Genomic DNA, 14,634 nt, shown 5'->3' with positions numbered 1-14,634 from the left:
TGAGCCTGCCCTGGCTTTCTCCTTTCTCCTCTCTCCTCACAGCCAGCCTCTGGGGGTTGGAAGACTGGCTACTTTGGTTGGTGCCCCAAAAGGGAGGTGGGATTTTGTGAGCACCAGGTATCAGGTCTTGGGCTAGTTGAGAGAAGGGAAATCTGGCTTGGTTTTCTTTCCCATTCTTATACACACATACACTGCAGCTACAGCTGTGGAAAGGATTACACACTATATTTCTAAGAGTACATGACACATTCAGGATTGGACTTTTAAAAATATATAGAATGCATTTGTTCATGCAGTCACATATTCAGCTCTGGATAATGTGGCCTTATCTAGCTAGGGCAGATTTTTCTTTACCATGATGGAGAGTTGCTCCATATCATGTAGATGGTGTTTTAATTCCTCTTTAGTATATTAAAAAATGTCAGTCATTAAAAAAAATTTATTCACACTTATTTTACTTAATATTATTCCTTCTGGAAGCTCTAAAATGATGATATGGGAAATGTTTTATGTGCATTTTAGGGGGTGAGTTATCAGCTTTTCATCATACGATGAATAGGAGAAAAGATTTGTATGTAAATAGGAGACAAGAACAAGCCAAGAAAAGCTTGTTGCCAGGAACAGAGATTAAAGACTTGTAAGGGTTGTTTGCTCAGGACAAATGGAGTGAGAATGAACATGATCTGATAATGTTTGGCTTTAATGAACTGTACACTATCAAGGCAGAGTTTTGGCTGAAACAGTGCTACTTTGAATATAATATAAAATAAAGGTGATTAATTGCTCCCCTTTGGATTAAAATAAGCAAACTTCAGCAATTATATTTCTAACCATTCAGGATAAAGATAATGTCCTATTCATAAGCCCCATGGCAATCATACTAAAAAGATCTGTATGTTTCTAAATGTGTTTGCATATTATACCTCCTAAAAATTCAGTTGAGAATGCAGTGGATTTGGATGCTACTATTTCAATGAATGCCCTAACAGTACTTCTATTCTGTTTGCCTATTAGAATTCACTTCCCAAAAATACCACTTAAACATAATAAAATAGGTATATTACAAGAAATGGGGTATCGTGGCAAACCTTTGAAAATATACACACTAACTTATGTGTCAATTCCTGTCTGTGCATGCTAACTCTGTGCATAGAATATGAAGGTAGAAGTCAGGATTTGCATAGGTGTGCTGAAGTTTGTGCTTGTACTATTTAGCATTCACACTGTTGATAATTTGGCCTTCTGCAGTTTATGGCTAGCCCTCTTATACTAACACAAATGCAATATCCACAGTCCTAATGAATGGGAAAAACCAAACAAAACAGAGAGAGAAAAAACAACTGCTAGTTCTTTCAGTCCATCCCTTATCTGATGAAGGCTTGTTTCTCACACTATAATGTTTTGTCTATTTTTAAATTACTGAGTTGAATGGCCTTCTACTACTTGCCTTGGGAGAGAGTTTTTCACGGTCTAATAAACTCTTTCCATTTTGTACCACTACTCCGAGTTAAAACACTTTGGACCACCCTGAAGTTTTCCTCCCAATTTAGTATAATCTATTAATGTAATTAGTATACTGTTTATTCCTCTTTCAGATAATTAATGAAGATGTTGAGTAAGAGGGAGTCTAACACTAATCCCTAAGGCAACCACTAAGCATTCCTGTAAAACATGATACAGTGCTGTTTATCATTACTCTGTGCTTATTTTCTTTCAGAAATTGTTCAGTTCAAGTCAGCCTGAAATACTGTTTTTTCAGGTATAACTATGTAAAATAGTATATCCCCATGCTTTAGTGAAGTTCAGGAACATCACTTTCTTCAGAGAATCAGTAAATGTCATCAGGTTTGTCTGGCATGATGCTGACTGTTCATTGTTCCATTATCTTTTGAATTGCTAGAGATGCTTCTCTCAACTGGTCCATGTTTTATAAGGGATTAAAGCTACACATAACTGATAATTACTAGGTTCAATCTCTTTCTTATTTTGAAGTTCTAGTAGAATATTTGGCTTTGATTTTCTTTCCCCTGGTTGTCTGTTACTATGGGTAAGGCCACATTGTGATAAATCTGCAGCACTGAGTCTTAGAGCCCAGGTCAGCTGACTTGAGCTTGCAGGGCTCAGACTGTAGGGCTAAAAATAGCAGTGTAGACATTCAGGTTCAGGTTGGAGCCAGGGCTATTAGATCCACTTCCCTGGCAAGGGTCTCAGAGCTTCGGGTCCAGCCCAAGTCCAAATGCCTATGCTGCAATTTTATACCCCTGCGGGCCCAAGTCAGTAGAGCTCTGCACAGATAAAAAATTTATATCCATGGGTGCGTATATCCACAGATATAAATCAGCTCCTCCAGCGCAGCTGTACCCCAGCCCTGCCCACTGGCCATACTATTGTGTTCAAGCGACGTGCACGCCCCCACACAGGAAAGGCAGACAGCTGCATGGAAGGGATGGGGGTGGAGCTGGGGGCAGTACAGCCACATCAGAGGAGCTGCTGGCATGGGGTGCGGGCTCCTGGGAGTGGCGGCCCCACGTTCTGCTCCTTTTGTGGCTGTGGTTCCCGGGAAAGCCCTGCGGTTCCACAAATACCGATTTATACCCACGGATATCCGCATCCACAGGTATAAATTTTTATCCATGCAGGGCTCTACAAATCAGCTGACCTGGGCCAGCTGCAGCTATGCCATGGGTCATTTATTTTTGACATATCCTTCCTAACAGCTCTATAGAGACACATAGGAACTGACGTATTGGGGACAGTGTGGAACTGCACCACTGCAGGGAAAGGAATGTTTATGATCTCTGCTTAGCTTATTGGGTAGCACACCTACTACTCCATTCCTTCATTCTGTGAAGAATACACTTGGTGGTACTCTTCCCATGCACAAGATTTGTTCTGCAGATGAAAGTGGGGAAGGAACATGTGTCCAGCACTCCTTTGCCCCTCCCAGTTCCCTTAGAGGAGGTGAGGAGGTGTCTAACACAATGAAAGGCCTATGGTAGCTTGTGATTCCTTCATACCAAGACTTCCCTATTTACTCTCAAGTTCAATTTCACTGTTGGAATGAAGTAAATTCAGGATGGCTTTTGCACTGGTGTCTGCATTTTCTAAATTGTGAAACTATCCTTCACATAGATTAGACTCCTTTTGGTGTGTTTGTTGCCCAAAGATGTCTAGATAGAGTCACACACAAAACCAGTATCCACCAGCTGAAAATGGTTTACTCTTGTAATGGAACAAAAAGAATTATAATCAAAATGTCAATAAAAATTAAAATTTGGTATCCAATTGTCAGCAAGATCTAGAATGTCTAGGAGAAGTAAAACAACATTTTGGACTTTTTCCATAGAATCTTTCCATTGACTTCAATAGGAGCTAGATATTTTATCTCAATTTGTTTTAGCACCTGCATAAGACAGTGTTTGTAGATGGAGTGCTTCTTGTGAAAGCATGGATATGGTAATGCCTTTATAAGTTTAAAATATACCTATTTTGCAGTACTTTCTGCCTTCCAAGTTTATGCATTCATCTACTTTTTGATCCAGGAAAATATATTAACCTGTGTTTCGTCTTCTTGTACATACTTGTAAGTGTCTGTTGTCTGGGTAACTAAATGGTGTGTTGTTTAGAATCTGGTTCATCACTGCCAATCACATTCTGGAGAAAGCCATCTTCCATTTTAAATTTAAACTTATGAACTGGAGTATAAATTTTAGGCCATTTACTGATCTCGATCCAGAGCAGAACTCTCACCAATGTCACTAGGAAGTTTGCACAAAAATCAAGCATACAGCATGGCTTTTATGTAGAAACTAAAACATTTACTTATTATTGCTAAGTGCCTTATTTTGATGTTCTCTCAGTGGAACTCACTCAGGTCACCTTTCTGACCACTGCAATTAGGAGGTGCATTTGCAGCACATGTAGGCATATCCAAGCTAGCTTTGATTGCCCACACTTGCTAAAAATAGCAAAGTAGCTGTGGTGGTATGGGTGGTGGCACAGGCTAGCCACCTGAGTACAATCCCACCTGGGACCATAAGTAGGTACACAGGGGGCTATCCTGTGTCACCACCTATTCCACCACAGCAACACTGCTATTTTTAGTGAGCTAGCATGATTAGAGGTAGCCTGGGTGTGCCTACTTATACTGTCCCAACTGCAGCATAGACATATCCTGTGTTTCTGTTGTTTGCATTTCCCTTGCTATAGGCTGACTATATATACACCTCTACCCCGATATAACGTGACCCGATATAACACGAATTCAGATATAACGCGGTAAAGCAGTGCTCTGGGGGGCGGGGCTGCATGCTCCGTTGGATCAGCACGTCAGAGTGTCTGGCTCTGACACGCTGCTCTGAGTGATGTGTTAAGGGTGCCAGGCTGGGGCAGAGGGGTTGGATAAGGGGCAGAGGGTCTTGGGGGACGGTCAGGAGACAGAGAGAAGGGGGGGTTGGATGGTTTGGAGGTTCTGGGGGCAGGGCAGTCAGGGGACAGGGAGCAGGGGGCTTGGGTATGGGTGGGGTCCTGGGATGATTAGGGACGGGGGGTCTCTGGAGGGGGCGGTCAGGGGACAAGGAGCAGGGGGGCTTAGATGGGGGTGGGGTCTTGGGAGGAGTGGTTGGGGCGGGGGGTCTCTGGAGGGAGTAGTCAGGGGACAAGGAGCGGGGCGGGGTTGATGTGTCGGGGGTTCTGAGGGGTCAGTCAGGGGGCGGGAAGTGATTATTAATAACGGAAATGCTCGAGGCCAAAGCAAGTTCGATATAACGCGGTTTCACCTATAACAAGGTAAGATTTTTTGGCTCCTGAGGACTGCATTATATCGGGGTAGAGGTGTATATACACATACACACCAGAGATTGCAAGCATGATTATTCTTTTTTAAATACAAGGTAGGTTAGAATCCCCAAAAAACATTTACTTTACATTAATAGTATATACAAGCTGTCATTTGAAATAGATTAATGCAAGAAATAATTAAATGTTGCTAACAAATACTAATAATAAATATTATTTGTAATTATTAATAATACTAATAAATACTAACAAATATCAAGTAAAGTTAGATTAATAAAGTAAAGGTATTTATTTTATCCAACCAAAGTGATGGCACTAAATTCAACCCTGATGTCTTCAGAAACAAAACTATTTTGAATGAAAGCATCATTGTTCATATTGTCAAATCCAATATGGCAGAAGCTGAGAAAGTACTGTTGTTAGGATATAGATATTCACATCTGTCTGTAAAAGCCTATACTCTAAGAATTTAAGTGTATTCTTATCACTTGGCTGGTTATAGAGGTATAAAAGAAAGAATCAAAATCACTGTCTGCTGGTGTAAGGGCCTTCTCTTACTGTGACAGTCTGAGGCCCTGTGCTTAGGCTAAGGCCCTTGGCTAAGCAGCAGAGGCAGCCATAAGCTGGGAAGCGAACAGTCACATCCTCACATTCCAAACTAGTCACATTGAAATCAGGTGCTATTGGGCTGTTAGGAATACAATCCTGTCCTGATAATGCCTATCGCCTCCAGAGAAAGGGAAGTGCTTAGAAAATGTAAAAGGAAACTTACTTTGATAGCATCCTGTCTGGCAAGAACTCACTTATCAATAGCTGGGATGTGAAATCCTCATTTCTTTGTTGTTCTATCACTGTAGTCCCCATTTACCTATTGTTTGTCTGTATAATCTCTGTCTGGTTCTGTGATTGTTTCTGTCTGCTGTATAATTAATTTTGCTGGGTGTAAACTAATTAAGTTGTGGGATATAATTGGTAAAATAATCATGTTACAATATGTTAGGATTGGTTAGTTAAATTTAGGAAAATGATTGGTTAAGCTAAGCAGAGCTCAAGTTTTACTTTATAGTCTGCAGTCAATCAGGAAGTTTGTGTGTGTGTGTGGTGGGGGAAATGGGAACAGGGAATGGGGCTGGGGAAATTGGAATCATGTTTAGCTAAGGGCAGGAATGGGAACAGGGCCACAGGTAAGGCTCTGTGGTGTCAGAGCTGGGAAGGGGAACACTAAGGAAGGAAACTGGAATCATGCTTGCTGGAAGTTCACCCCAATAAGCATGGAATTGTTTGCACCTTTGGACTTTCGGTATTGTTGCTCTCTGTTCATGCGAGAAGGACCAGGGAAGTAAGTGGGTGAAGGAATAAGCCCCCTAACAACTGTGTGGTCACAGTCTTCCTTCCCTCCATTTCACTTTCCCAAAATATTAAGTTGAGTGTTATATTTTTTAAAATCTTGCAAGTCTCAGGCCCAGATTCTGAAATCACTTACATGTGTGCTTAAATTTCAGCACATGAGTAGTCTCAAAAGAGTTACATAAAAAAAGAGACTACCTGGGTGCTTAAGGTTAACCACATCAGTGTTTGCAGGATCAGAGTGTGAACAGCCGACCCTCTTCTATGAGATGATAAACTCCCTGAATGCACATTGAATACTCATGCCCTCAGAAGTTGGAGAAATTCACCCCCCAAAAGTGACCGTTCACATTTGAAGTAGATTTGTTGTGTGTGCCCTTCCAGGGTGTCATTCCTGTTGATTTCATGATGTAGAAAAATATGCAAATTGGTTGATATAATATGTTGTGTTATTCTCCTGAACAGACCAAATTCAAACTTAATCTTTAATAGTTTTATTAAATTCTAGGCACAGCTTCTTTAATTATACCAGTTCCTGTAAATTTGTTCCAGGCCAAAAAAAAAAAAAGATGCTAAGTAGCTTCTAGAATTTCTGTTTTACTGTCTGAGCAAGACTAATGAAAAATGTGAATCACACTTTCCAGATAATTTAATGAAATCATTCATTAGTGAGAAATGACATTTGTGTTCCATATTAAATAAGTCCTTTGTGCATGGAAAGTAACTCTCTTAATTTGCTTAAAATTGGTACCAATCTATTAGGTTTACTGGATGATTCCTGATCATTATGCCACTGGCATTTTCACAAGAAAATTAGTTTAAAATGTTACACTGTTCCAAACAGTGTGCTTAAACAAGTGCTGAAGCAATATATGTCATTATTTAAGTCTTTCACTTAACATACTGCTTTTGTAACCCCCACAGCTGACCAAACAGGAATGTTATTTATAGGAGATGCACTAATACAGGTCAGTAAATTGTACATTTATTCCATACACATACATGTTTTAAGCAAGTTTTAATGTTTATTTTTATTATGTTATTTATGTGTTACAAATAACTTTCTTTCTATGGTATATTCATTTTTAGGTTAATGGCATAAATGTAGAAAGTGCTACCCATGAAGAAGTGGTAAGTTTTATGTAACTTTTATACTTTAATACCAGATGAAATATTTGAGGTGCATATAAAAATAATGAAAATTATGGCATGTTGTATTCAGTATGGCCCTGCGCTTGTATTTCCTTAAATGGGAACTTTGCCATTGACTTCAATCAGATCTGGATCTCACACTATATCACTACAAAATAGATACTGCACAAAAAACTGCTTAAATCCATAGGAAAGAGATGCTGCAACACAGTTCAGACACCTGACATTATCTTTCTAATAAATGAAAAGTTTCTTTCATATAAACCATTCATAAGGCTACTACTCACGCTTGAAAATGGCTCATAATACATTAAGACATCTGTCAAGGTTCCTTACCCACTCTGAACTCTAGGGTACAGATGTAGGGACCTGCATGAAAGACCCCCTAAGCTTATTCTTACCAGTTTAGGTTAAAAACTTCCCCAAGGTACAAACTTTGCCTTGTCCTTGAACGTATGCTGCCACCACCAAGCATGTTAAACAAAGAACAAGGAAAGAGCTCACTTGGAGACGTCTTCCCCCAAAATATCCCCCCAAGCCCTACACGCCCTTTCCTGGAGAAGGCTTGATAAGAATCCTCACCAATTTGTACAGGTGAACACAGACCCAAACCCTTGGATCTTAAGAACAATGAAAAAGCAATCAGGTTCTTAAAAGAAGAATTTTAATTAAAGAAAAGGTAAAAGAATCACCTCTGTAAAATCAGGATGGTAAATACCTTACAGGGTAATCAGTTTCAAAACATAGAGAATCCCTCTAGGCAAAACCTTAAGTTACAAGAAGACACAAAAACAGGAATATACATTCCATCCAGCACACCTTATTTTACCAGCCATTAAATGAAAAGAAATCTAACGCATTTATAGCTAGATTACCTACTAACTTAACAGGAGTTGTAAGGCTGCATTCCTGATCTGTTCCCAACAAAAGCATCACACAGACAGACAAACCCTTTGTTCCCCCCCCCCTCCAGATTTGAAAGCATCTTGTCCCCTCATTGGTCATTTTTGGTCAGGTGCCAGCGAGGTTATCTGAGGCCATGTCTACACTACCCGCCAGATCGATCTATTGGGGATCGATTTATCGCATCTAGTGTAGACGCGATAAATCGATCCCCGATCGCTCTGCCGTCGACTCTGGAACTCCACCATGGCGAGAGGCAGAAGCGGAGTCGACGGGGGAGTGGTGGCCATCGATCCCGCAGCGCGAGGACGTGAAGTAGGTGATTCTAAGTCGATCTAAGATGCGTCGACTTCAGATACGCTATTCTCAAAGCTAAAGTTGCATATCTTAGATCGATTTCTCCCCCTCCCCCAGAGCTTCTTAACCCTTTACAGGTGAAAAGGTTTTGCATCTAGCCAGGAGGGATTTTATAGCACTGTATACAGAAAGGTAGTTACCCTTCCCTTTATATTTATGACAACATCCATGTGCCTACACAAGAATAAACAGTTTTATTCTTTAAGACCTACTGCTGAAAATATGAAGACTATGCATTGTCAGTTGGTCTATGGTACAGTTGTAAACATCAAAAAGATAATTTCCATATGCATTCACAATCTAGTATGAATACATTGAAAACAATTTGCTATTCCCATATTTGATGGGATACACCATTCATCACTGGGCTGGTGCCACCTTCTGGTACTCTGGGGATTAGCCTGAGGCCAATGCCAATCCCTCCATCTCTGTTGTCCCCCTGAAGCCCCTTTTGCAGCCTCAGGAACCACAGTGTCTATCTGTGTTTCCCCCTTCTGGGTGGATTTAGCTTCTCAATAGTCCCAGGCAGTCTTCTTGCTCATGGCTTCAGTGCCATTCACCAAGTGGCTGATAGGGGAACCCAGGCCTGATTACTTCTCCAGGTTCCAGCCCAGGGACCTTCAGCTCAGCAGTCTGGGCCTTCTCTCTCTCTCTCTCTCTCTCTCTGGCCTCACTGCTCTCTCCCTGGGTTGCTTCCTACTGATGGTTCCCCTTTTCTTCCTGGGCCTACCAGTTCCCAGAGTCTCCTCACTTTTCCCAAGGAGCGACTGCAGCTTGCAGTCCCTACTCACTCCTCCCTTCCTCATGGGAGTGTCCACTTTTTTCCAGTAGCCCCTTCTGCTTTCAACTCCTGAGCTTTATAGGAACCATCTATTCCTATTCAGCTGAGCCTCCTTAATTAGTTGCCTAATTGGTTAATTGGCTCATCTGGCCTGCATTAAATCCTGCAGGGTGAGTGTGGGGCAGATACCCATTACATCATATGTAAGAAAAAGGTAGAAAATCTACCTACCATATTAGAGCCCTTCCAGCATTGAGAATATATTGAAATGCCCATCTGATAGGTCTTGCAAAGCTCCCATTGATTTCAGCAGTACAGAATCAGGCACTGAAGTTGGTTCTATAAACAATCGGATTCCTAGCTTTAGGTGCTCACATTTGAAAATTGTGTCCTCCTGTGGGAAAAGGGCTTGATCCTTCACGGTGCTGATCACTCTCCATTTCCACTGACTTCAGCAGGAGTGGAGTAGACTCAAGATTTTGTAGTAGTGCTCAGCACCTTGAAGGATTGAGCCCTGTAAGGGCTGAGGAGTAGAGAATACATTTAAGCAAGTAGATTTTGCTATTTGCAGAATCAAGTAACTTTTCTGCTTAATTCCAAAGAAGCATTATCTTGTTGAAAACATGGGGATATCTCAGCAGCAAATACTAATGTACAGAGTGAACAGTATCATGTGAAGCTGTGACTTGATGATAAGACATTACATGACCTTTCGTAACTTGCAGGCTCTCTGAGGCAGGAACCATTTATGTTGTTGTATGTGTACAGTGCCTAGCACAATCTGTCATGAGGACCTCCAGATATTATCGGAATACAAATAAAAACAACATGTCAATAAACATAATGTGTAATTAATAAGGATTATTCAGTCTTTCCATAAATGCCTTAGCTTGGCTTTTGGATGTAAAGAATACAATATTTGTAGTGGAGGGAATGGGAGGAATAGAGAAAGCATAGCTAATATACAGTAATTTAGAATTTCAGTTCCAGATATAAATCATGTATCAGATGTGCAGAAAGATCATTTGTTTGTTGCCAAATAAAGTATGTAAGGGTTAGTCCAAGGGGGAGAGGATTGTTCCATTTTAGTCCAGCAAGTTTCCTAAGTAAAAGTCAAAGATAGTTTTGAACTGGGAATGTAGAAAATTAAAAAAAAAAAAAGTCTGATACATACATACTTGCTTTTCCTTTGTTTTGCTGACGCGAGCTAATTTTTGGGATGCCCTAATTCCAATGATTTTTGTATCGTTTTTTATGAGCCTTAAAGTGAATGGAACTATGATAGAAGACAGAACAACGTACTACCTCTAGTTAGAACATTTATTTTGAGAACATTCATCTGGGGTATTCAAAAAAAGGACCGTCTTCCAGTGACTTAAATTCGGGGGAGAAATACGATTTCTCATAAGTAGATCAGAAAGATTACGTGATATTATTATGCCCATGTATTTGATTGAGCATTTGTTTTACTTAAAAGAAAAATGATCAAAAGAGGTTTTCTTTATTGTTTTATAGAACTGAGATGGCAAGAGCATCTGTCTTATCATAATTGAAGGGAAGTTTCACATTGGGGAAAAACAAATTCACTTATCTCTGCTTCATTGAAAAGGGTATTCTTTTTTAAATGAATTGTGGTTGCATTCTTTTGAAGAAAACATTATAAAACACGGAATTATCCTTTTACTATAGAACACATTACTCTTTTATGTAATTCCTGTCATATACTTGTCAATGCTTAGATACCATGGTGATAGGCACCTTAGAAATATCTCAGACAGCTGGATAATTGGGCAAATGTCATTAAAGCCATTACCACTGGAAATCACACATTGGAGACTAGAAAAATTATAAGCAAAGAGTTACTACTTTTATGTGCTGTCATAAATATAAAGGGAAGGGTAAACCCCTTTGAAATCCCTCCTGGCCAGGGGAAAGCTCCTCTCACCTGTAAAGGGTTAAGAAGCTAAAGGTAACCTCGCTGGCACCTGACCAAAATGACCAATGAGGAGACAAGATACTTTCAAAAGCTGGGAGGAGGGAGAGAAACAAAGGGTCTGTGTGTCTGTCTATATGCTGGTCTTTACCGGGGATAGACCAGGAATGGAGCCTTAGAACTTTTAGTAAGTAATCTAGCTAGGTTTGTGTTAGATTATGATTTCTTTAAATGGCTGAGAAAAGAATTGTGCTGAATAGAATAACTATTTCTGTCTGTGTATCTTTTTTGTAACTTAAGGTTTTGCCGAGAAGGGTTCTCTATGTTTTTGAATCTAATTACCCTGTAAGATATCTACCATCCTGATTTTACAGAGGGGATTTCTTTATTTCTATTTACTTCTATTTTTTATTAAAAGTCTTCTTGTAAAAAACTGAATGCTTTTTCATTGTTCTCAGATCCAAGGGTTTGGGTCTGTGGTCACCTATGCAAATTGGTGAGGCTTTTTATCCAACATTTCCCAGGAAAGGGGGGGTGCAAGTGTTGGGAGGATTGTTCATTGTTCTTAATATCCAAGGGCCTGGGTCTGTAGTCACCTAGGCAAATTGGTGAGGCTTTTTACCAAACCTTGTCCAGGAAGTGGGGTGCAAGGTTTTGGGAAGTATTTTGGGGGGAAGGACGCGTCCAAACAGCTCTTCCCCAGTAACCAGTATTAGTTTGGTGGTGGTAGCGGCCAGTCCAAGGACAACGGGTGTAATATTTTGTACCTTGGGGAAGTTTTGACCTAAGCTGGTAAAGATAAGCTTAGGAGGTTTTTCATGCAGGTCCCCACATCTGTACCCTAGTTCAGATGTGTTCAGAGTGGGGAAGGAACTTTGACATGTGCAGAAAACTTTACCATCAAACTTAATAAAGTATTGCCTAAAACAATAAAGTTTAATAGATCCAGACAAGCAGTGGGTAATGATACTACTTGTGCCTTATTTGACATGTATCATAATTATTGGGCCAAATGCTGAGCACAGGCATTCTCATTGTTATCAGTAAGAATGCAGAATGCTCAGCTCCCCTAAGGATTTGTTCCATTATTATTGCCGTTATTAAATGTGTTTTTAAAGCACACACCACCATAATGTTTACCATCTCTCTAAGCTAATAGTGTTTGCTATAGCACATTTGATTGATCAGCCTGATTGTATGCAAGATTAAATCTGGTTCATTTTCAGACTACATACAGCACTTATCTGGAACCCAACCTAACACGGTAGTGATTAAAAGTGCTCACCAGCTGACAACTGTTCATTGGCTATGTGGAAATGAATAATGGTAGCCTAAACCTAGTTCCTGGTGGACAAGTTTTCACATCTGAAAAAAACACCCCTACAGCTGGCAGTAATGGCACTAACTTTTGATGGTCTCATCAAAAAGGTGAAGGACTGAATGGGCAAAGAGACTGAACTTCCCCTTTCTTATCTAGATATGATCCTAGGTCAGGATTAAAGTACTGTTATGTGACCTCACGGTCTCTTTCCTGGTGGATAAGCCTAGTCAGGCCAAATCCCCAAAACACAGGCACAGTAAGCAACAGAACCACAACCCCAACCATTTATTATTGCTGGAGCTTCTGTTTTGGACATCATCAGCAGGACAAGTTCCCTTTCTCCTGATGCGGGAAGCATACTCTTATCCTGAACTTCTTCACAGAGTCACTTCCCATCAACTGGGAGGAGCCACACTCCTTGGGCTGTTTCAGGAAATGCCAAGAAATATTCATTCAACCAGCCAGCATAGTATCTCGGTTACATTGCATTGGTGAGGAAGGTTGGAGAAATACTACTGCTGTCTGTGGTATATCTAGGAACTCTGTGTAATCAATATGTGTTACCTAATAAGAAACCTAGACAGAACGTACAGAAACAATTCTAAACAATGTAGCCAAAAGCTCCAGAGGAAAAAACAGCTTTCTACTCCTTCTATTGGTAAAAAGATACAAGTGCTGGTATAGAGTTTTATCTGCCTACACAGCACCTTAATAAAGCTGAATCATTAAGCTAGTTTAAGTGGTAGTTCTTTGAGGTGGAACCAGTCAAGGATCTCCCGTGGGACTGGAGATATACCTGCAAATTGGACAACTGTGTCACTGAGGCAAATCATGAGTAGGGTTGGTACATGGGTGATGTGGTGCAGCCATGGGACTCTCAACTATGGGACAGTCTCACCAGTGGGTAGGAAGGGAGTTATGTGGACTACTGCCAAATGGCTGGAAGGGAGTTGTTATGCTGTGCGTGTGTGTGTGTGTGTGCGCGCACGCACGCGCACATATTTGGTTGCTGTGTTTTCCCACATTTATGAATGTGTTCCCTTCCCTCTAACAAAGATTCACTTGTTTGTAAACAGACTTGGAATGCTTGCAAGTGGGGAAGTTCTGGCTGTTAAGGACACCCAGGATGGGTTTGTTTCTTTTTCCTAGGTTTCTGAGAGGGGTCTTGAGTCAGTTCATATATATGTGAAGAGGAACACTAGATACATTGAACCCAGCCCTCACTGCTGCTCTTAACCACCTGGCAGAAGGTTTACACAATACATTCATAATCTCACTTTTATTCTGATCATTTACTGCCTGCTACAATATTGTATCACGTAACAAGGAGCTAAGCCGCTCAGGGACAATGGCCCCTGAAACACAGCACATGGTGTAGAATCTAATTAGTTGTAAACTTTGAAAATGGTTTGCAAGAGTTCCCTTTGTATCTTTCAGAATGTCAGGGAAACTTTCTAGTCTTTCTAGTCCTAGGGAGACCTTAGATAGTTTTTTCCTTGTTATTAATTTTTACCATTTCAGAATAATTGCTAGTCCAATCACCAGCTAGGGAGGAGCTATGGCCAACTGCAGACTGTTAAATTATCTCTCTTTTTTTAAGCTGAAGGTTTCCTCTATATGTTCATTTGTAGTTTAGTGACAGGTATTCAGTTTGGATAAATGTGTAATTAAACACTAATTTCGGATCTAAGCAAAGGGCCATCAGCACCATCAGTGGGTAAGGAGAACAGGGCCTTTTTGGCCTCTGAAGCACAACTGGAGCCCTTGGGATCCTACCTCAGGATGACTGATGCTGGCAGCACCTCCATAGGTGGCCTCCTGTGTGACCACCAGCACTTCCAGGGGTGGAGTTTAAAAGCTCCCAGCTCCCCTGAAAGCCCAACAGCCAGCTGGAGCTCCCAGCAGCAATGGCAACAAGAATACAGCTTCACAGCAAACAGTCTTTCCTGTCCTTTTCTACTCCTAATAGAAGAGCTTGCCTTTCTCCATATCAACACTCTTAGGGCCTGCCTACACTGTCCCACAGTTGGGACTATAGGGTTC

The 14,634-nt window shown here is 40.8% G+C and overlaps 1 protein-coding gene across 1 annotated transcript in view; it reads left to right on the top strand.

The window, feature by feature from the left end:
* Window positions 1-14,634, top strand: part of SNTG2 (syntrophin gamma 2) — a gene marked incomplete at its 3' end in the record, with an annotated part of 518,636 nt that overhangs the window by 286,919 nt on the left and 217,083 nt on the right. The window contains exons 5-6 of the mRNA XM_084623596.1: window positions 7,069-7,112; window positions 7,234-7,275. Of these exons, the coding sequence (XP_084479722.1) occupies window positions 7,069-7,112; window positions 7,234-7,275 (86 nt within the window). The remainder of the gene's footprint in view (window positions 1-7,068; window positions 7,113-7,233; window positions 7,276-14,634) is intronic.

The sequence above is a fragment of the Lepidochelys olivacea genome (genome assembly GCF_965140295.1).
Source record: "Lepidochelys olivacea isolate rLepOli2 genome assembly, chromosome: 3".
Classification (NCBI taxonomy): Eukaryota; Metazoa; Chordata; order Testudines; family Cheloniidae; genus Lepidochelys; species Lepidochelys olivacea.
Note: the sequence above shows the minus strand (reverse complement) of the source record. Positions and strands in the feature narration are given on the sequence as shown.